Consider the following 23,867-nt stretch of genomic DNA (forward strand, 5'->3'; position numbering starts at 1 on the left):
AATAATCCACACCTTAAAATGTTCTTAACAGATATTGTTTAAATAGCTTCCAGTTACAAGAGTATTGTTGGGTTTACATTGCAAAGAAATGATAAATTCATTTTATACTACATGACTCCATTCTACAGAAATCACTACGGAAAAAACTGAAAATGTACTCCATACAAAATTCTATTAATCACATTTCGTCACAGCTTTTCAACTGTTTCATTTTGGTAGGTAATGCAGCAAGGTACTCTAAATATTTAAAATTTCCTGATATGAAAAAAATGGTATGCTGTCTTCCATATCAGAAAAGAATGAACTTTCCCAGGTTGCCAAGTTTCTAAGAGGTCACAAATGCAATATAATGTAAAAACTGAAAGGTAGAGGCAAATTAACAAGGATCTTTCTGCCTTACACTGATGCTTACTGGGAAAGTTCCCAGCTGTTCTTGAAGATCTTCCACCTCCTGTACAAGGTCTTGCATACACTTGTTACTATGGCTTTGCCAAACGCTCCTCTCCACGTTGTTCCCAGGATAACAAGGAAGAACACTGTTAGCAAACTGCCTACAGAGGGGACAGGTAAATTCTCCTTTGTCCACTGAAAAACCCTGGAGGACTTGGTCATTCTAAAAGAAAATAAAGAAGATGTAGTTGAAATTGGCAAAATATTATAGTTTTTTACTTTGATATTTCAGAGGTAGAGCTAAAAAATTCTAAGTGTAAGACCAAAACACTGTAAAGAAAGAATTATTAGAATAGTTGCTGACTTTACTGACAAAGGTCTTTACTAGAAACTGTCTTACAATTCTCCAACTCAATGTTCTTATTTTTAAGTACTTTTCATTGTCAACAATATCCCCATAATAAACTAGAAAGACCTCAATGGAGTGTTTTGAATCTTTCACGTGTGTTGTCTCTTTCAATCTATCTCCATCAAGTCTAAGACTCCAAGTACAGGCTTAAAAAAACCAAACCTAATCAAATAGCCGTTGTAGGACAGCAGGAGATAAAGCCTCATTTCTGTATGACATGAAGGATCAAAAAATGGATGCAGAAGTATGTGTTTGGCAAGTGAGGACATGTCCTCGAGTATTGCTGTTACTGGCCACCAACCTTGCCTCAGTTTCAGGAGTTGCCTCCATGGTTTCCCACTCCTGGGAGAATTGCTAAGTAAATAGTGACTGTAATTTAAACTTCATGCAATCAGCCCAGAATGCTGAGGCTTTTACATACCTTGCTGGATGTTCACCTCTGATTGTATTATGTAAAAATAAATGTTTTATCCTGATAAACGCAAGTCTATATAAATTATTTTAGTACTAAGAATGCTAGGAAATAGTCAAAATGATTATGCACTCATCTAGGTAGTAGTAAAACATGTTAGGATCAGAAGTTCACTTAAATAATTCAGACATGTTCAACAATGAGGTGGAGTAACAGTTGATTTCAAGTCTAATAGAGAATCCACCAGAAAAGTTACTTCAGAGTTTATGTAATGCAAAAAAATTACTTTTGCAAAATTCTGTAAAGTGAAACTCCACCATGAAAGTCCAGATTTTATTGCTATATTCTTTAATTTTTATATTATGTTACATTTATCTTGACAAGACAACTACTGCTGAAAGCAAATTTAAATTAATATGGAAAAGGACAATTCATCATGGGATCCAATCAAGATTGCACAGCTTCCTATTTCTCTAGAGGTTACATTTCAGTAAGACCACTGCTGATACTGAAAACAGAAGGCATTGCTCACAGTTCTTCTGAAAATGGAAAGAAATCAACACAACTTAGAAAGAAAAAAAAATTACAGAAATAACCCATAAAGTAATCTTGAATAAAAAAGCAGTTCCATATGCAACAAGAAGTCATAATTTAGTCTTTATTCTAATACAGGAGTTAAGTATTTTTTCTGATATATCAAAATAACTGAAAACAAAGTCCTTCTGTTAGCAATGTCAAGATGCAATAGGAGATTTAGTATCCATAGTTCTTGAAAACACAATAAAACATCTTGTCCATTCATGTAAACACAAGTACTCTTTCTATGATAAATTCAATTGATTTCAGTAAGATCAGTTCAGATCCACATAAACAAACGTGATCTTTAGTTTTACTTACCCGTAAAGATTCCATGTAAGATTTGTGACAATCTATGTGTAAAGTGTGACCACATGTTTGTACATAAACACCTCCTTCCCAGCCTATTGACACTGCTTGCAGACAGGAACTCTGAAACACAGCAAAACCAACAATGATCATATATAAAGCTATGTAAGTATTTACCCAAACTTATTTTAAGATTTAAAAGATACACTGATTTTTATTTGCATGCTATCTAATTAAAAGACATGCTGTAGAAATAAAGGAAACCTCATTTTCTAAAGTATTTACTTAGGCTAAATTACACAGCTGCCATCATGCTATTCTTTCCAACCAAGAGCCAACCAGGTACACTTCTGCAGTTCTTATCACTGAAAATAAGCATTTTATTAAAGAACCTCTTGTACTACAGCATAAAGGTGGCTCTAACTCTTGAAATCTGTTCCAATAGCAAAAGTTATCCAATGTACAAGGGTAAGACGCTGTTCCAATACATTTCATTCAGTTTTGTAGGTAACTAAAATAACAAGACCACTGTTATATAATTTAGGCCAAATCTGTTCTAAAATTCAGTTAACTTAGGGTTTTTAATGAGTTGTTCAACAACATTATATATAACCCATCATAGTGGGAAATGAGAACAAATACTTGTTTAGTGAACTGAGTTTCATACAGGATTGTTTAGAAAACATTGGCCTTATTCAAGGACTGCACTTACAGTCCACATGTCTAAAAAAATTACCTCACTGGTAACTTTTTTCCAGAAAACAATGGCCTGAAGAAACAGGCACCTCTGGCACTCTCATGATAAGGAACTCTGGAAAATTCTCTTAAAGAACATCTAACTATAGTCAGTCTAATTATTAGATCTCCATTTCTCAAAAGTCTCATCATAGATTCAAATGTACATTCTGGTTATACATTTAAGGAACAGAAAAAGATTTAGGGCTACCAGAACTGGAAAAGAATTTTTAGTCTAGACTAACCCTAAAATGGTCTTAATGTATAATGCAAAATCAGTGTACCATGAATAATCCTAATAATTCCTTTCTAAGGATCTCCTACCATCTCTTCTTTTTTCTGCATATGAGCAGAAAATCAAAACAAAATTACAAATTTTAGCTTTGTGACCCGCTCCTGTTTACCTTGCCTCAACTTATTATTCAAAATGTGCTATGAGCCTCTCAGGCCATAAAATAAGGAAGTTTTTCTCCTGCTGGTGAAGTATTAAGGCCACATGATATATCTGGATAAGCACCACAGGACAAATGTTTCATTCAGGAAAATCATTATTTACTGCATGTATTTAATGAGGCTACCTCACAGCAGTTGCAAAAAGAGAAGGAAAATAAAACCAAACCCAGTCTTAGCAGAAAGGTTTTACTCTATTACTCCTGAGTTCAGAAACAAATGAGATTCCAAAGCAAACCACAGGCATGGAACACATCTGTATCAAACTATTGGTTACAGAGCACTACGTCATTCTGAACACAGCCCTATCGATCCAGTATACGAAATTTTATTTCCTAATCCTTAGCCATACCTCTCCATATTAAAAATAATTGCTTTCAGTGATTCTCTCCTTTAATGGGCAAGAACTCTACTCCCTGACAGCAAGCATCCAATCTCAGCTAAGGAAGTGCAAAAAGGAATCGATATGGAAAGAAGTGATCTGTTTTGCCTGATCTGTACACAGTACGTAGCTTTTGAATGGGATTTTTTGTTGTTTTTTTTTTTCTTTTAGCAAAATAAGCCAACTTAAAATTTTCACATAGGGGTGAAATTATTCACTTGCCTCCTGCAATCTGTTGTTAGAGGAAGCACATTTACTGGGAAGGACACAGTTGATAAATAAAAGGACTTACTGCTTAGCTCAGCTGAACAAGACACTCGAGACACTAACAGATGTTTCCATTTTTATGTCAAAAGAAATTTAAGGATTAGTTCTTTCATGAAGAGATTTGTTTTTTAGCACAGTAGTGACCTGGAAACTTGAAAGTAAAAATAGCTAATTCAACTAATGTTTGATTCAGGACTGGAATTTGTGAAAGCAGGATGTATTTGCTCACTGCATTACAGTGTATGTTAGACTAGTCTGTTGGTAGTGTTATTGCACACAAACAGAAATATACACTTCAGTAAGATCAAGTTTTTGGGTAATATTTTGCTTGGAACTCCTTCCATTTGTAGGACGCAAACTCGTAAAAATAAAGCCACAGTATTAATTCAATATTTTTATCATGTCAGCAGGAAAACCCATCCAGTAACTATTTGAAACAGTAAACCAACATCATCAATGTCAAAAGAAAAAGAGCTTGTCCACAGATTCTTTCTGAACTAAAAATAATCTTTCGTTCAAAAATAATTTTCTGCTTACATCTTGAAGAGTTTTTCTTTCCAGAAAGGGAATTTATAATATTTTCCTTTGACTAAGGTACTTTTCTGAAAACATTGCCCAATTTTTAAAACTGCATCAAAACAACTATGAATTTTAATCTACATTAATCTACGTAAGCAAGACTTAGCTACAGTTGGCAAATTTTAGTTATCTGCGGATGACATCATAAAAAAGCTAGCAACTTTGTCAGAGTAAATAAAAACTGCCACACCTTTCCCTCCTTAAAGTCAACATTTAAGCTTCTAAAGGTGATTACTTATTTAGATATACCTAAAAGCTGGTGTCTCACTGGGACTAGTCTATAGAAGCTAATTTAAGGTCACAGGTTCCATATCCTTTTCCTCCAGAATGACTGCTCAGAACAGTTCTGTATTATCTTAAACAGCTCTTTAGGCCCTGGGAAGGAAAGCCACAGGCAGCACTTCCACAAAGGTCTACATCTGGACATGTCCTGTTAACCAACAAGAACTGGCTCTCAAACTTAAACATGAAAAGCTATCATTTGGTTTTGTGAAGGAATAGGAGACTCTTTTTGGAACATATAACTAGGGGAAAGCCAGACACTATTTAAAAATAAGGACCCTATAAAATGTAAACACTTCAGAATGACTGCAACATGGAAAAGCGTTCACTAAATGTAGAAATGCATCTAGAAGAACTCTAATTTGTAATTTCATTTATCTTTTCACACAAGTTTTTCACAAGTGGCAGTACTGTTCATGTGAAAAACTTACATCTTTGAAGTATCTCTGTAAAGTTGAAAGCCTCACATCGTGCAGAGCTGCACAGGTATCCCAGGGATATATCTGCTCCTCCTCGGTAGTCGGCAGTCTCTTTGGCTCAGTGCTGTTGCGGCACTGCCCCAACACTGTATGAACAAAAGCAGCAATAAGGAATGCAGTGGATATCCATATGCTAAACAATTAAGAAAAAAAAAATAACCAGGTAATTCTGGTTTGTAGCTGAAATGTGCTTTGTTGGTGCTAAAAAGTAAAAAAAAATTAAAGAAACTAAATACTGAATGTTGTGCTTTTGCATTTGTATATAAAGTACATATATTTTTATATATGCATATGCACACAAACACATATCTACATATAGACAAACTGATGGCTGTTTAATTTTCTTTTTCTTTTAATACTGATTTTCCTGCAAGTCTACTATACACTCTGCATTTGCAAAAGCTAACAGGAACTAGGAGGGAATGGAACTCTTTGCTTTTTTCCCAAACATTTAAAAGTTTCCTCAATATCCTTAAGTTACACTTGTGCCTCAGAGAAGACCAGCCACCAAAAAAATAGGAGATTCTGGGTTTCCAGGCTTCATGAGACACAACAGTATTTACACAGATGTGTTAAAAGCTGCAAAAACACTGCTTTTCCTGCAAGTCTCACATTCATACCTGAGGATGCCTGTAATAGCACAACTAGCCCTGTAGGTCTGTCCTCAGTCGAAGGTCCGCTTTGTCCACAAATCACACAATCATAGATTGCCTCAGAAACGTGCTGCTCGGATGTAGCCACCTCCATGGCGATGTCAACATCTGGAGATTCTATCAAAGAATAAGAAAATTTATATTAAACAGAGGCAAAGAAATCCAATTGCATCTGCACTGAGGTAGTGACGAAAAAACTCCAAAATAATTTCTCTAGTTTATCTGCAACTGAAGCATGGACAATTAGTTGAAACTAACCTTGCTGCTTCAAACAAAGACACCTACAAAACAAAGTGCATGTTTTCCCATATGCAGAATTACTTCCTGAGGAATTAAATGTTTCACTCAAGTTTTGTATCAAACTTGATCTCTCTAAAACTTCTGTAAACTGAGATCTAAATTCTATTTCATTACATACTATACTGAAAATTTAAAACATAGAGAGATGAAGGACAATGTATATGAATCTCTATTAAAACCAGATTTGCTGAGTGAAACAACAATTAGAAGGAAAAAGGGAACCTGGAGACCTTAGAAATAATTCTAAGATGCTTAGACATACTGAATGAAATGTGCAACTTAAATGTATGAAACTGTGACAATTTTGTGTGCATTAAGAAAGTAATCAGATGCGATGCAGCACATGTTTAGCTGTAAACAAGACATATCAGAGATCTGGTTGTTTAATGGTCTACATTACAACTTTGTAGGTGCACAGACAGAAAGGTTCAAGGCTTAGGACCAGCTCTGAAGTATCAAAGCCATTGCACTTGACACAGCTTTGTTCACATGACAGTTGGTGGTCCTGGTTTTGGGGCAAGCAATTTTAGGTTATGGTACAATCAAAGGTAAGAATTCTTTATTGGCTTGAAAGAAAAGTATCTTAGGACTAAATGATCCTCTCCTGACTGCTCAGGAACATACATAGTCAGCCTCTTGACCTAGAATATGAGGGTTCTTTGTTTCTTTCCTAGAAGATAATTTTTCCAAAGAAAACAGTTCCTCCCTACCTTCAACCATGCCCTTTATCTCCCTGATTAAGTAGGCAAAGATATTGGATAGAGAACCCAAAAACTGCAAGTACAGCAACAGTCCTCATGCAGAATTGTTTTTAGGAGAGCTGCTGTCTTCTGAAAATCCATGACAGTTCAGCACAGGAGGCTGCTGCCATACTGAGAGGGGTGTCTGATGCCAGGCAGTGAATTTCTCTGCTATAAGGAACCCCATGCAATACTCTCAATACTCTTGCTCACAGGGAAGAATCAAAATGACACTGTTTTAGTAACTATTGATTTCCCAGACAGTTATTGAGGGTCATATGAAAATGAACCCCCATCTTCGTTGACATGCAGTTAATATTGTACACGCATCTATCACCATCTAGTGGCAGCCAGATGTACAATAAAAGAAAAAGCACAATGCATCAACTGCAAAACATCCAGAAAACCTAGAAGCAAACTGTAGCAGAGAAGGGAGGAAATCAACACTACTGCTGTATTTTTGTATTTAACATCACCTCATAATTGTGTAATGCACACTCATGTACACCTGTGTATCAAAAGCATGACACAAGAATGACTAGTTTCAGCCTTCTTATTTCACTTTCTCTAAATTATTGTCAATACAACAGAAAAGATGCATCTATTCAATATTTTTCAGAAGTGTAAAAAGAGAATACAGTATGTCATGCTGATTTTAAACAATTCCACCTAAGTCCTCAAAATCAGTCACTATTTAATTTACAAAATAACATTCATTCATCATAGGTTGCATATTTTTAACCTGAAGTAAAAACAAATATAGAACTTAGTATTTAAAAGATGTTTCAAAGCAACTCAGTATATGCAATCTATACTTCCATTGCCTATACACAATAGGCACATGAAAATCAGGCTAATTTAATTTTAGATCCATGGTCACATTCAAATGCATGCTTCCTTCTCACCTACTTAGATTTAGTGCTAGGCTACTTTGGCAAACAATTAGACTTCAAGGAAACTAAGCTTCTAGTAGGAAGGAAGACTTCCTAATAAAATAATTTCCACTTAAGTTAGTGAAAGAAAACAAAGGGAAAGTGATAAGAAATTAAATCTCAAACAATTAGCATATCCAAAAAACTGCAAGCAAATAAAACCCCTCAATTCTTCTTGAATGGACTACGATAAACCTGAACGATAAACCTACGATAACCTCACTTAACCTGGTTGTTAGCTTCTTTGGAAGATGAGACTTCAGTTTGTCTGAAAGAGTACACTTTGGCAGTGTAATTCCTGGTTTGAAAATGTATCAGTGGCAGTCCAGGAAAAAAGAAAGCAAATACACATATAGCAATAATCTCAATCTTGTCTTCCTTGCCTTCTGGAGTTTTGCCTCTGTGGAGCTCCAGTGGAAGCAGACTGACACTGCCCCACCAGCTCTGTGATCCACACAGACTGTTAAGGGTCAGCAAAAACCCATTTCAACTCAAAAAAATGTTGAAAATGAGAGGGATTCTTTCCTACAAACCTCCTTCTAAAATATTTCATTAAAGCATTGATAATTGTGAATATAAAGTCACTGCCACTTCTCCATTCACTTTGAGTTATATATTTCCTATTTCATGTGGGGAAAGTAAAACTATACTGCATTTTATTGCAGCAGTAGTCATATAGGAGCTTATAACCTCCATAAATTTCTGGCTCCACACCTTTTTTTTTTTAACCTCCATTTCATATAAACAAAAGCACAGAAATGCTTTGTGTTTTGCAGAGAAACCTGTGGAGCCTTTATTTAAAGTGACTGGAGTTGTAATGCTATTTTACTGATTTGATTTAGAAAATACAGTTTTTAAATTTAAAAATACCAATTTTTAAAGCATTTGCTAACATCTCCTAGCTCCCAATATTCAATTATAAAAAGACAAATTCATAAAAATTATTATTTTATTAAATGTCCTGTTATACTAATGAAAACATTTTATAGTCAAACACTGATTCCAATATAACATAAAATCTCATCATTCTGGCTAAAACCCACACCTGAATCACCACCAAGAACAATCACATGAACAAAGCAACAGCAGTTTTAACTAAAAGGTTATTATCTCCTTATTTTGCTTTCACTGGTGCACAACGACCCAGCATTCCTTTCCAACAGTAGGAAGATACTTCTTTGAAAAACGGTCTTTTGTGTTATGTTGCCTTACTGAATGTCAAAGGTATCCTTTGCCAGCCATTTGCTAAGATACTTCAGGTGTGTTACCCCTTCACCTTTCCAGTTGGTTCTGTAGGAGCCTGCAGTTTTGTTCTGCACGAAAACCACAGGTACCCAGAACAAGGGTAACATCTCGTGACTCTGAAGAGTTACTCCTGAAGATTCACAAGCAGGTAGAGGCACCAGGAGTGCAAGAGAGAGCAGGGTGGCTTTAGTTGCTAGGCTGAAGCACAGCTTTACCAGCCAGGCAGCACTCACACGAGACAGCAAGTGCCTCCTAGTTAAGCAATGATGCTCACAGTTCAAAACTCTGACTCTCCAAAGCTTTAACCCAACCGATTTCACAGAGACTTGTCCTAATGATGTCAATGTGTGTGGAGAAGGAGCAAATGGAAGATACAAGGTAAGACACACGGTATTGGTATCAATTCACCAAGATCCTCTCATGAGATCTGTCTAATGTTATAATACATCTCATCCATTTACAGGTGGGTTCTGGAACTTTTCTTTGTCCTTGTGAATTATTCCAGATATCTGGATAAATATGAACCTCAAAACAGCAAAGGAGGATAAAAACATTTAAACTGTGACAGAAACCGAGGGCAGAGCCAAACACTACCGTTCCCAAGAGTTTTTTTAAAAAGTTAATTATTTAGCTCTTTGTTCAGTTTTGTACCACTGGAAGTGATAGGCACAAAGTTACAAAAACCTATCATTTCCTACCTCCTAACAAATACTAATCAGTCTGGCGAAAATCTAACAGACTCTTCTATTGTAGAATACATTGCTGCCTGAATTTCTTTTCATTTCTACTCTGCAGAGCTAAGGATGCATTCCATTACTTCCCCACCCAGCAAAACCCCAGAACACAAAGGGCGTTGTAAACACAGTAACTGGAGTTCACAATTTCTGTTGACTGTAGTCAACATTTGTCCTGCTGTATACATTGTGTCAAAGTGGCCCCTTGGCATCAGAGCAACCATTAGTATGCTAATATTCTTTGCCCTGACCCAGCATATATATTCTCGAGAGATCAGTACCTAATTTATTTTTCTATCTGGGTTCAGATGATTGAGTGTTAGGAAATGTATGTCACCTTGCATTAAAACTCTGCACTTCTCTTAAACTCTAGCTACGGAACGTTTGCTTGAAGGACAAAATGACGTCCTGCTAAAACACATCACAAGAAAAACACAAAAGACCATCTGCATAATTATCAAGAGGCATTAAAAGTATTTAAAAGTCACACTGGGCACTTCAGAGACAACAAAACTATGGAAGAAATGAGCGGTATCTTAATATTTATAATTAACAAATGAACTAATTTACAAATTTTCACTAAGATGCATTCGATTAAGTGGTTCAGCAGCTTGCCTGGAATGGATCGTAATATTTCATGTTTATATAATTCATATCACTGTAATTTGTTAAAAGGCTACTATTAACCTGAACAGAGTGATTTATTTTTGTTCTTATCGAGTCCTGCCTGAAGGTAGTGAAGTTTCAAAAGTCTCCTGCACAGAGTTCCCTGTCACAAGATAAAGCACAGTCTCACACTGAGAAAGTGCCCTCGACGATGCCAAAGCAGCGATAACCGGGAGACTGGAAGGCCAATGGAGTTGAAGCTGTTACAACACATTTTTGACTCTCTAGTCATCCTTCTCAGATATTTCACGAGCTCTCTATCTGCTGTTCTTGGAACGATGTTTCTTGGGTTATTTTTCTACTTCTTTCGTTTATCCTGCAGTCAAATAGCTAAAGACAGCACACTGGATTCTGTTCTACCCTAGTTCATTAACATAACTGTTTCTAAATTTCACCTAATTACTTCCAGGCAAGCTTGAATGGCAATGCAGTTCTGCAGATGTCACAGAATATAAATAGAAAGTAACAGGGGGCACAAATGGAAAGTGATACATAACTGGAATTTTTTCTATAGTCATTACGTGAAAGAAAACGCCAACCTTTATTTTCAGAATCTCAGATGAATTTGTGCATTTCAGTTCAAATAAACAAATTCTGCTGGTAAAATGAGACACTGAATAATTAATATAGAATTGGGTAAATTCCTTTTAAGCCATGTTTCATCGCAGCATCCCAACAATCATAGAGGAATACCTCAGGGATTAACAGCGCACTTTAACAAACACTTTGGTAACTATTAAGTTTATGGGGGTTTAACAAAATAATCTTTAAGCTTTGGCTATTCTCCATTATTCCTCCTATCACCTTCCCAACACATTTATATTCAGAGTATTTTCAGACTTCTACACTGTCAATAGAAAGGCAGTATGAAATTTTCAAGTGCCGTATCCAAAAACAATTACATCAGTTCTCACATTTATGACTGAGTAACATCTACTTCTCATAGATGAAGTTTCAAACGACGACAATAATAATTTACACAAATGACACCAACTGAATCAGTGACAAAGTGAGGGAGCTGAGGCCTCACCATCCCTGCATTTGGCAGTGTTATTACAGTTACAACAAATGATCAAAATGAAGAAATAAGCCTACTGCCACACTTCAATCTATAATAAAATAACAAGCAACAGCGTTTGAATATGTGAGAGGGGAAGGTGTGTTAACCACCTGATTTCAGCACAGCTGCGCTACAATTGAGGGTAAACCTATGAATTACAGTAGCTTTAAACTGAACCCCTCCAGAAAGCTTAGTTTCAGAATTCTTACCATGTCTTGTGTTTCAAACTTAGCGTAACAATAGTTTCTGCAACTTTTGCTGTAACATACAGAGACTGCATTCACAGCCAAACAAACCACTTTGGTTAAACAAACCGAAGAAAATATTCCTGGCAAAAATTAATCTAGATTTTTAGATAAACCCCACACAGTATAATGGAATATGTACTTCCTTTTTGTGAGCTATTTTAACGCCAGACAGAACATAAAAGCTTGTTAATACTGGACTATAGCATTACTGCAATGTATTTTCATAACAAATGCAGAAAATGGAATCACAACCTGGCAGACACTGAGGACAGTTAGTGAAAAAGCAGGTAATTATTCAGTTAACAAAATGCCAGGAATTCTATTAGGTTGTTGCCAAAAAAATTCTGTATGCAGAATAATTTTACGAAAATGTATTCCATTAAGTTGATCCTATCTAGTGCTGTGCATGACCTGGTATAATTGACAACAAACACTACATTTTAAGTTAAGATATCTACAGTTATTAATTCTTTAAATACTAGGAAGAAAACAATTGAAGTGTTGCATGCCCCAGGAACATTTTAATGCACAACCATAAACACAAAGGTCCAGGTCTGCCTGGTAGAGAAATGAAAGGTTCTTTTTAATATTAAGTAAAAGCTAAGTATACCCAGTCCTTCACCCACCTAAATGCTGCTTAATTTACTGATTTAACCAGCATGATTGATCCCCAGATCAAAGCAGTTCTCTTAAACATAGCTTATAAAACTCATGCATGAAAGTATTTATGCATATTTATGTATATATGCAAAAAGGGCTATTGATAGGTGTATATATATAGTTACATCTGATTTACTATATAAAACATCAATTTCAAAGTTGCAATATGAAGAATTCGAAATATAGGTGACTGCAGAATCAAAGTTTCCAAGTTATTTTCAATTAGTCATGATTATATAAAGACTTAATTTTTAATAAGTAGAACTATAAAGCTCTTCTTCCCTTCCTCCTTCAACAAATAAAAAGAAATAACTACCCATTTAATGAGGATGACTTAGAACACAAAGTCCCCAGAAAAAAATTAGTGCATTGCACACCCTCCAAACATAACACCACATACATAGTGATTAATTTCACAGAATCATAGAACAGTTTGGATTGGAAGGGACTTTAAACATCATCTAATTCCAACTCCTTGACCACAGGCAGGGATGCCTCCCACTAGACCAGTTTACTCAGATCCCCATCCATGACTGCTGTATCCAAGACCTTAATATAAGCGCACACATCTTCTCAGCAACCTACAAACTGAAGTCAGACATTTCAAAAGCCAGATTTTCCCAGCAAATACAGTTGGCAAAATATTTGTAACCAATGCTTAAACTCAAATGAAAACTACATAGCAGATGATACTTGATTAAGGGGAGGGGGGGGAGATTCCTGCTTTTTATCTTTCAGAAGTGCTAATTTTCAATTAAGTAACCCGGATGACAAAAATATTTTCCCTTCCTCAGTTAAACACAGACTAATCAGCATTATGCACTTCTACAGCAGATTCTCAAGAAAAACAAGAGCTGATTCTACTGTAAAGCCTGAATATGAAATAGAATACAACGTTATCACTTATAGCAGCTGATCTAAAAGCTATGTGTTCCTTAAATCTATAAATTCAATCTATTTAAAATGCAAAACTTCTACCTTATTAAAATTTGAGGCTCTGAAAAGAAAGAATCTTAAATTTTATAATCAAAGAAAATACAATCTTTAAAAGACAAACTAATTTTGGGACAGTTTATATTGAAGGTAAATACTTTAAAACATCACGCATATTTACTATTTCATCCACTGTGTATTAAGAAAAAACGGGAATAAATTTATGTCCTACAGATTTAATCTATTCTTTAACATATGTGTTCAGTAATGTCTGTCCTATAAAATATAAGTTTAAGCCTCTTAAGAAGTACTTAGTAAACAGGTGGATACAGAAGTTGAATCTGAAGGGAGGGTTTTCAGTTTGGTTGGGGTGGTTGATGGTTGGAGTTTCTTGTGTTTGTGTCTTTGTTTGTTTTTTAAACTGTTGGAGTAAAAACCTTAATACTAACACGAGGCAAAAGGCAAAAAAAGCAAGCAGTCAACCACACAATAACTTACCGACATCCATGGCAGTCTCCATGAAGCTTTTCTGCCTTGAGGCAAATTCAGCCAACAATTTCTGTTGCCTTTCTCTAGCCTTCTGTCGTCTGAGTGAAAGAAGAAGGCGGGAAGAGAAAAAAAAAAATTATGGAGTGAAAACAATGCTTTATAACCTCAGGCTGATTACAGTTACCATCTCAAATAATCACTCAAAATTCAGATTTTCAGTAAATAAAGGAATAATTTCCAAGCCTAAAAAAGGCTTTAAAAGTGGAGTTTAAGAAATCAGTATTATTTTGAGTATGAAAGAAAGGAATAAAATCCTGTCCTAAAACACCCTTCAGAAAACCAAAGGATCTTCTAAAAGACTAGGATATAACATTGTGAAAAAAAGAACACAAGACCTTACTTTTGAACCTTTTTTTCCTGTTACGCATGGGAAGAATAACAAGAGTGGAATATCAACTCTTGTACAAAAACAAGTACCGCTGTGAGCAACCAATGATTACAAGCTAATAAAAATAATAGCCTACCTCCCTCCCTTTTGTATCAAGCTTGCTGGCAAGAGAAACAACTACAGATAATTTGTTTTTCAGTTAAGGCTCCTCACAGTGGGTCTTTCTCCCCCACCTCCACCTGAGATCCTGGTCACCAACAGCTTTTAGACCTGGACTTAAAGAAGCTTGAGATTGCATCCAGATTAAAACCCCTTATCTCCCTGGAGCCAAGCTGACTTCACTAACTTTTTCCTCATTGTTTATCACAGCTCTGGATTTACAAATGGAAGACAATAGACACTTATTCTTGTCTACCCTTCTAATTAAAATGTATTAATGACCTGTACAAGGTTATATGACCAGCTAACTCCCTAGATAAATATATACTGCAGTGCATAGAGGAATATTGACGGATGTAAAGAGAGAAAGAAAATAGACACTCATTCCCCTTATTTGGCAAGAGTTTACATGGAAAATGGAAGAATGGAAGTGGGAAAACCAAACAAAACCCCTACACCACAGCTGCTCACCACATGGAACATGCAAACACCCACAGGCCCCACGGCTGGGGTGTTTATGCACCAGGGCACCTATGGAAGCTCTGTCACAGCTACATGTTCTGCACACCAGCATTTCCAATGAATTTCTTCCCCTGCTTAGAGATAATTCAGATAACTAACATGGGATTTAAAGGCAGCACTTGGCATCTGATATGCTGATGGGTGAGTCATCTTCAGACTCTGGCACTGTCTGATTATCAGTGTCCTGGCACAGGAACAGGCATGCACAGGCCCACAGTAGCCTCACATACTGTACCCTGTTATCCTGAGGTGGCCTGTTTATAAGTCAAAGCTTCTAACTTGTTTTCTTAATGCCCCAAATATCTCTGCCCATTTATCTGTTACATTGTACAGTCACCATTTCTCAAAATAACTTCTATTTGCAACAACACTAAGATTCATTATTCTGAGGATCAGAGCAGGGCATTTATTAGACCTAGTTTTATTTATTTCTCCCTAGAAATTTCTCAATATACACCTTGACTAAAAGCAGAGTGACTGTAAATAGATGCCTTTAATAAGAAGACATAAACAAACTCTGACAGATTCAGTACAGCTCAGTAATTTTCCGTGATGGCCCATGGGAGTATGACACTGCAATTGAAAAAATACTGCAAGCAGCTCACGCTCGCTTCTAGTTCTGTATTTCAGTTTCTATGGTAACAATTCATTGCCTGAGAGATGCCAAGTTTGTCATTATATGCTGAAGTAACCAGAAAGGGTGATCATTTAACATGCAGAGTCTGCTCAGTCTTCACTGACACAAAACTGGATTTGAGGGGAAAACTAAAACAAAATCAAAAAAGTAAAAAATCTGCAGCCTGACAATATGAACACAGTCAGCCCATGAGTTTAGTCATTTTAGTTACCGTGCTGTCCACTAATACCATTAAAAATCTGGGAAGAAGATAATCACTCAGAACAAAGAATGGAAAACATTTATTTTCATCATTACATTAGCCCCCAAACTTAACTGAAAACTTAAAATGCCTCCAAAAGATCCTTGAAATTATCACATCCTTTATAGAGGGAAAGGAATAACCTCACCCTTTTTCTATATGAAAAGTTACTTGTTTCATTGATTCCTGTGCTTCTCCTGTACATAAATTTAGCACTATTGAGTACCACAGTACTGATTAGGTGTCCAAGATGTAGCTGTGTTTTATCTAAAGCAGTCATTCATTGTGTCTTTCTCTGATAGACAATTTTACATGCTAAACCTTGACTGTTTCTCTCATTTACTGAACCATTACAAGGGATGTTGAAAATTAAACTATTAACAAAACACTAGCAAGAAAAAAATAATTTTACTTTGTAAAGCATGTAACTTAGATGAAATTTTTTTTTTTTTTTTTTTTTTTGTTATGTGCAATATTCAAGTACAGTGAAGGTGCTGGACATATCTGCAATAATGTAATGAAAAAATTATTTTAAACCAAATGAAAATAGCAGGATAAATAAAGGTAATCAAGAAACCAACTGAGTCAGATGACTGCACATTTCTACTCAAATTTCTAGATCCATACTCATATAGTCTGGTTACATAAAACATTCAAAATACTGCATGAATGAGCACTCAATCATCACTTTGTCCATCCCAGCCTGTGCTCTGTCTCCCCTTTAGTTAATGTGCTAAGTACTCTGACCTGAACACCCCACTCTCTATGCCCCAACCTTCTAACGCTCTCCCTGTCCTCTCGCTTCAAGTATCACGTTCCAGTCTTTGGCACTGCCCAGCAGCCAGTCTCTTCCCACTGCCCCACTCCAGATAACTCTTCTTTCCAGCTGACTCTATCACATCCCCCAAAAACCAATCTGTCTTACTCATGCCCTTCATTACTGTTGTACATTCTCCTTCTCCTACCAACTCTCAAGACCCCATTCTTCCTCACTGAGATTTTTACTAATTTTTTTTTCACTTGCTACTTTCCTCTGAATATTTTTGTCCTGACAACCCAGTTCTTCTCTAACATGCCCACAGGCCAGCTTGAGTCTTCTCACATCAGCTATTCACTTGACCTGGCATTTGCCCTTTGCTCAGTAGTACACTGTCCATAAGGCACAAGGTTTCTCCTTCCAGTCCCAGTTTCAACACTGCTCCTTCCAGTCCTAGTTTTCACCTCTACCTCTAAACTCGAGTTGCTGTCCTTTAGGCATTTGAACTAGTGATTCCTCTTCCCTAGGACTCTGGTGCCAATACAAGCTTTGCTGACAACAGAAGAGAAGAGGTTCTCTGCATTCGGTTTCAGTCCTGCCAGTACTCTGGGGGCTCTCAGGACTTGTTATGCCCCAACCTCAACACTGTGCAAGCTTTTTCCCAAAAACATTTCAGCCCAAGACAAGCAACTGGCTTGCGAGTTTTCAGGTCACATAATAGGAAAACATGATTTTTTTTATATATATTTTTTTTTTAAATAAGAGCTAAAAAAATTAAAAACATACTTTTAAAATTGAATAGCTCAGACAAGCGAAAAAGGTAGAATTACCAAAACCATATATATTAAACAAAAGCCAAAAACAATCATGGTCTGATGTGTGCATGTGAATGAACAGACAATACAAATAAAAATTCTAACTCATCTTAAGGTTAAACCACAAAAATTAACACAATCTTAATTCTACACCTTTGTATATACGAGCAGTATACACAGCAACATGAAGGGTCAGCATGTGTATCACATAAAATTATTATTAAAATTTTCTAATTTAAAGACCTAAAATACAAGGTGCAGATCCCACCCCAGTACCCGTGTAAATCGTGTATATTAAAAATGGATAAAGAGAACTGCAGAATTAAGACTTATTCTTTTAATATGTAATTTGTGCAAAAACCTAGAAACAGACCAACAGATGCACAACACACACTTTCCTACTGCCTCTTTACTGTGTTAACGTTACCTTTCTTCTTTATCCAAAGTTTTCTTCTCTGCAGAACTAATCTTTTTTGGCGGGACAGGAGGTGTCACCTTCCTGCATATCTCTTCAATTATACGTTTATTCAATCTGCTCTGTACAGCAGCTTTCAATAAAATTCTTTCTACTGCCGTCATTCCATCACCATGAGAGTATCTTGGAATTTCTGGGTGGATTAAAACATCCACATCATCCAACCATGGAGGATAGTAAGAGTTTTGTTTTCCTGAGAGTTTGTGATGCAGTTTAATCAGCAAGGACAGTATGCTTTCCTTGACTTCTAGAATGGCTGTGGTTAGCTGTGGAGTTGCACCAGGTGCTGACCATTTCATGGATGTTTTGGGTCGAACCACCTGATTTGCCTCACTGGTGTTCCGATTGATGATCTCCTGAAATTTCTTCCGACGTTCTGCGACCAAACTGAACACTTGAGCTGTCCCCGAGTTCTTGAGAAAAAAATCATAATGATTAATTTGCAAAAGTACAAGTATAACTGCATACATTTACAAAACCTTAGAAAATATTTTAAGCCAGGAGGAAAAGCACAAAACTTAAAGATTCCTCTCCCCTCCCAAAATGTATTGAAAATTAGGACAGCAAAATACTAAGCTTGCATATCATATTTTGATACAAGTCTGTTATATGCAGCTGCATAAAAAGCCAAGTACAAAATGGAAATATCCATACCAAAACAACTGGTTTTGTCCTAATCTAACTTATAAATCTGTTCTCCAAGCAATATTTCCTAGCTTTTCTAGAATATTAATTTCAGTATCTTTATGTCATTTAAACACCTTTATTCAAGTCTACTGAGCACCGTTGCACAACACAACTCTTAATGCCACATTTTCTGCGGATTTCTTAGCTGAGATGTAGGAGCCACATACCAATACTGGCAAGCAGAACTTGCTGTGATGATTGCAGCTACATTAACGACAGAGTCTGTTCAGATCTCTCTATCTCGTACTGCTCTTGCTTTCAGTACTAAATTAAGGATACATATACTGAATCCACAGCAGACAGACATCTTACTCTCTCCCTCTCAGAAGGCCAGGCAGTTAAGAGATATCAAATACTTCAGACATCAAATATAAAAATGGGATTCTGACAATTCCCACACCCACCTTTATATTTTAATCTATTTCATATCACCTCCCTACTTTAGATTTTGTCTATTTTTCTGACATTAACACGCAAAAGAAAAATACACTGTATTTCCCTACATCTAGCATACAATCCTGACACAGAATTGTATCACTACTGGCTATAAATCTTTCAGAATCCCACCATTTACGTATTCATTTGTTTTCCCAACAACAAAAAAAAGCTACTAATCATTTCAAATGCACTTTCAGTGTAAGGTAAACTTACCTAGATTCAAGAAAGCTAAGACTATTTTACATTATCGAATGTTAGTAATACGTTGGTGAGACAAAGCAGGCCTAAACACGGAGCTCAAGCAGTATGCCATCAATGACATCTTATATTTGATAGAAAGCTTTTATTTCAAAATACATATTAAAAATGTAATGTTGTTTTGTTGCTTAAAATCTACTACGTAATATTACCATCAAGAACATGAAAAAAGCATGAGTTCTTGCAATATGAATTTAAAGGAAATTCAGGAAAATTAGCAAATTCCACTGAATGTTAAGATGAGCACAATAAAAGCCACATTGCTAGTTAATTGCTTAGGAGAACAAACTGCACACAGATCTACCTCTCTCTGGAGGCTCTTCCGCCTTGAACTCTGGTAGATTGAGGACAAAAAAAGTCATTAAATATATCATCTGGAAAGAGGTATCATTTGAAATAATTTCTACTTCCTGTTATCTTAGGAAAAATTACTGAAGGAAAAAGAATATCCCAAGAAATTAATCAAAAACGGTAACAAAAATGCTAAAAAAAAAAAAAAGCCTAAACAGGCAATAACTTAATCTAATGTAGGGAAAGGACTAGCATTTGCATGTTACTTACCTGTGAGGAAGCCAAACCATCGGAACTCGTACTTGCAGGTGGTTCCCTCTTCACCTCTGGAGCAGTTTCTGGTACTCTTACTCGGACATAGTTAATGAAGTGACGCATGTTAGAAACCAAGTTGCTACCTGGAAACCAACTATCGTGGCAACGCTCTTGTCCACCTGCAGATTCCTAAAACGATTAAAAAACCCCCTAATATACTTCTGTTTTAAAATAATTTGTGTTGCTTTTATAACTGTATTACAGAGGCCATCATCTCTCCATGAGCTAGGAACAGTATGTTGAACATCATGTAACTCAATGAAGCCAATATATCTCTTAAAAATTATGATGACTGATGCTTACCGTGAGGACCACAGGGCTGATAAATATATAAATTTAAATACTTTATTTGAATATAATCAAATACAGCCATTAGTGCTAGGTAGCAGAATTAGAAGGAGCTCTGGAGAGTAATCCAAAGCTGTACAATCTAAGATAATTACAAAAAAATCTGAACTATATAGAAGTCAATCTCTGAAAAAAAATGTGGCAAATCCTTAGACATAAAAGCAAGATTAAACATAAAAAAATTATGGAAGTCAGATAACATAAGGGAATCTGCAATCACAAAAATGGCTCTTTATATTCAAATTCTCATCAAAAGCAGAGTTAGAATTTTGGCTAATTCACATATTTTAGAAGATACAGACCTTTAGCAATAAAGGTTTCAGCTGAAAATCTAAAAATTAAAGTGATTTTTAAACTCAATTTTTTTTTTGTACACAATTTCAAGTACTAATTTAAAGAATAGTAACCATCTAATCAATCTGTGTTGTCAGGCTATAAATATACACAGAAACTGTTGAAATATGTAACAAGATATCATATTCTTCACAACAATATGGAGGTTTTGGGGGGTATTTTTGTTTGTTTGTTTGGGCTTGCTTTTTTGGTTTTGGTTTGTTGGGTTGGTTTTTTTTGTTTTGTTTTGTTTTTATGTTGGTTTTTTGAGGGGGAGGGGTGTGGTTTTTTTTTTAAGTTGTTCTCCATATAACTACATACAGATATTTTATTCTAACTCCTATGGTAAAATATTTTTTTAAAATAATGAATCGTTAGACAGTACCTTTATATTTTAATGAAAAATATGGTATTTATTCTCACCTCTTCATCTGATTCTTGTTCTGGAGAATTTTCCAACCCCAGCTCAATCAAATACAAAACCATGCAAAGCACATGCTCTGATAAATTCTGATGATCCATTAATATCTAGGGAGAAAAACATTCACATGTTAGAAGATTAAGGCTTCAATATATCTCAACTTAAAAAAAGTATTCTGAATAATACATTTTGGACTCTTCAGGGGTTTTATGTTTGGTTGGTTTTTGGGTGAGGTGTTGTTTTTTTTTTTTTTTAAAGTTGTTTAAAAATTAATTCTGCGTTTTAGAAAAAAGCCTAACCTTTGATCATCACCAAAAATGCCAAATGTAGTTGTACATCTTTCCAGTCAGAAAAAGCTTGTAAGTTATGAGCAGTTCAAGCTGCGATTTACTTTAACTCTAGAGTGGCAGGTGGAGCAGCACAGACACCACCACTGTGAGCTCCGTGCCTCCCCTCCCTGTTCCATGGGATCCATCACCACAAGGCCTCACAAGGCCCCAGTTCTGTAAGCCATGCCTGAATAACTGGGAATGCCAGAGGGTCAACATGAACTCAGTTCACAACAACCTGCACATCACCTTTTTTAGTTACAAATAATAAACAACCTTATCTTTGTATTAATAAATGCCCGTATCTTTCTTCTAACACAGCTCTTAATGCACTGAGAGGAAGAACCAGTGCTGCTGAAATTAAAAACCAGGACAGCTTTCCTCTTGAGAATATTCTGATTTAAAGGAAAAAAAAACGGTAAAATCTTGCAAGTGACCAAAAAGAAGTGCATGAGAAAATACATTTAAAATTTCACTGTAGACAGCTACTATAAAAATAAATAGTTTTAGAGTGTAACCTAACAAAGTTTTAGACATGACTTCATATTGAATAGGACGAATTTCCTAAGAAGATAAACCTATTAGAAACACCAGAGAGATAAAATCTTTTAAAAAATACATTGTTTTACAATAGTTTTTCTAAAAAGAGTTTGAGCAGCTCATTTAATCAAACTCAAACAAATCTGTGATTATGGAGGTTATTTAATTAAAAAGGGGACTCAGTGTTATCTTAATATGAAGAGCATGTGCAACTGTACCAGTCAGAATCAAAAGTCATGTTGACCAACACTTCTGAAAAATAAACTCATCAAATGTAGTTTACTGTTCTTCTGTAGGAAGTCTCAGAAGTCAAGAGATACAATAAAGGTTGTCACAAATTGGCAAAATTTCACAAATACACCAGACATCATTTAAGCCATCCCCACAGGATAAATCACTATGTATTTTCTACCATCCATAAATCTGGTAGAAAAGTATTTGACATTTAAGCTAAAATAGTAACTCAGAAATGTTAAGATTCTCAAGATTTAAGCCCTTGATGGTTCCTAATGGAATAAGAGAAAAAGTAGCCAAAAAAGAACCAATGAGCAAGACAGTAAAAGATAATGCACTCCTTTCCTACAGTCTCCATTTTTGTTCCATATCAAAATATTTATCTTCTACATAATCCCAAGCTCTTCTTTCCTTCAGCAGCATTCTTGTATTACAACAGATATTTTCTATTCAAGAGAAGCTTAACAGGGAAGCAAAATAGTTTTAGGGACGCTGAGAGCACTTAGAGCACAAAAGGCAGGTCTGCCCAGCAAAGGCACAGCTCAGTCAAAGCCCTTTTTAGAGTCCCTCATCTGGCTCTGCAGCACAACGCTTTGAAAGCACTTCCTAAGTACAGAGACTTAAAGACATCAATTAGCCCTAAAAAACAAGTGCTATAACATTATCAAAAGCCGGAATGTGCCCAGGCAGTGATGTTAGAACCAACTGCACTTATGAGTCCTATTTGCTCTTGAGGATATAAATCACAAAGATTGTTTATATTTGAACAAGCTGCTGATGCCTTAAAACTCTGCAAGGGGGGCCAAAGGAACACCACTCATGCCCCTGTGCTCCCTGAGACCGTCACGGAACAACAATTCAAATCACAACTCTGATGGCTAAGACAGTGTTACTCAAAGTAGAGGAGGACTGTTCATCCACTTGGGTTCCTAACTCAGTGTGTGCATATATGAATTAATCATTCATGAAATAATGGAAGTGGAAGGAAAAAACTCATACTGGACATAGCAAATAAACCAAAAATTGAACTTCATTACTCTACATAAACTTTAAAAATCATTCTTCTAAGGACTTTAGTAAAAAACGTGGAAGTAAAACACAGGACATGAGAATCACAACTGTACCTTGTAAAGAAGTGTGAAGAGCACGATGTGCAGGGTTTTACAGTGCAAAAGCTTTATGAGACCTTTGTAACTTGGGTGTAGTGGTGTTCTCTTCTTGTATGGAGGCCATGGGTTTCCAGGGAATTTACCACTTTGCTTTAAACTGTTGAAACAAATGTTAAATGTTGAAAATTATGTTTCTATACTTGCAATATGGCAAATCTACACTGCAATAATGTAGACGACTGCCATCGGTACACATAATTATCCTGCATTCTTATTGTTCAGACTGACTTTATGATGATAAGTGTTTCTAAGCCATTTAATATATTTAAGTAGCATTCCAAAAAGATTAAACTGACTCCAGTGTTATTTTTCTGTGCATTACCACTGATGTAAATGACCTCTATTTATAAAGTTAAAAGATTTTTTAGCTACTGCTAGGAATTTAGGCATTCCATTTTCATTCTAAGAGGCACACAGAGGAGAGAGAAAACTTCACTGCACCCAAAACCACGTTGGTCATGCAGTAAAGAAACCTCTCACAGGGAGGAATGGATTACAGGCTATACCAAGAAATGCTAGCCATAATGAGCTACAGTTGACAGAATCAGTGCTATTGTATCTGTGCATTTTAAAATTAAAT

The 23,867-nt window shown here is 35.9% G+C and overlaps 1 protein-coding gene across 3 annotated transcripts in view; it reads right to left on the reverse strand.

Moving 5' to 3' along the window:
• Nucleotides 1-23,867, reverse strand: part of UBR3 (ubiquitin protein ligase E3 component n-recognin 3) — a 106,217-nt gene that overhangs the window by 38,806 nt on the left and 43,544 nt on the right. For 2 of the 3 annotated variants that reach the window (XM_050340606.1, XM_050340608.1), the window contains 9 exons: nt 23,243-23,384; nt 21,018-21,122; nt 19,869-20,042; nt 17,877-18,337; nt 13,940-14,028; nt 5,891-6,040; nt 5,223-5,356; nt 2,109-2,219; nt 401-613 (listed from right to left, as the gene is read on the reverse strand). In XM_050340606.1, the coding sequence (XP_050196563.1) occupies nt 401-613; nt 2,109-2,219; nt 5,223-5,356; nt 5,891-6,040; nt 13,940-14,028; nt 17,877-18,337; nt 19,869-20,042; nt 21,018-21,122; nt 23,243-23,384 (1,579 nt within the window). The remainder of the gene's footprint in view (nt 1-400; nt 614-2,108; nt 2,220-5,222; nt 5,357-5,890; nt 6,041-13,939; nt 14,029-17,876; nt 18,338-19,868; nt 20,043-21,017; nt 21,123-23,242; nt 23,385-23,867) is intronic. The other variant, XM_050340607.1, reaches the window with a different exon arrangement.

Source organism: Myiozetetes cayanensis, unplaced genomic scaffold (genome assembly GCF_022539395.1).
Source record: "Myiozetetes cayanensis isolate MyiCay16 unplaced genomic scaffold, myiCay2020 scf9, whole genome shotgun sequence".
Lineage (NCBI taxonomy): Eukaryota > Metazoa > Chordata > Aves > Passeriformes > Tyrannidae > Myiozetetes > Myiozetetes cayanensis.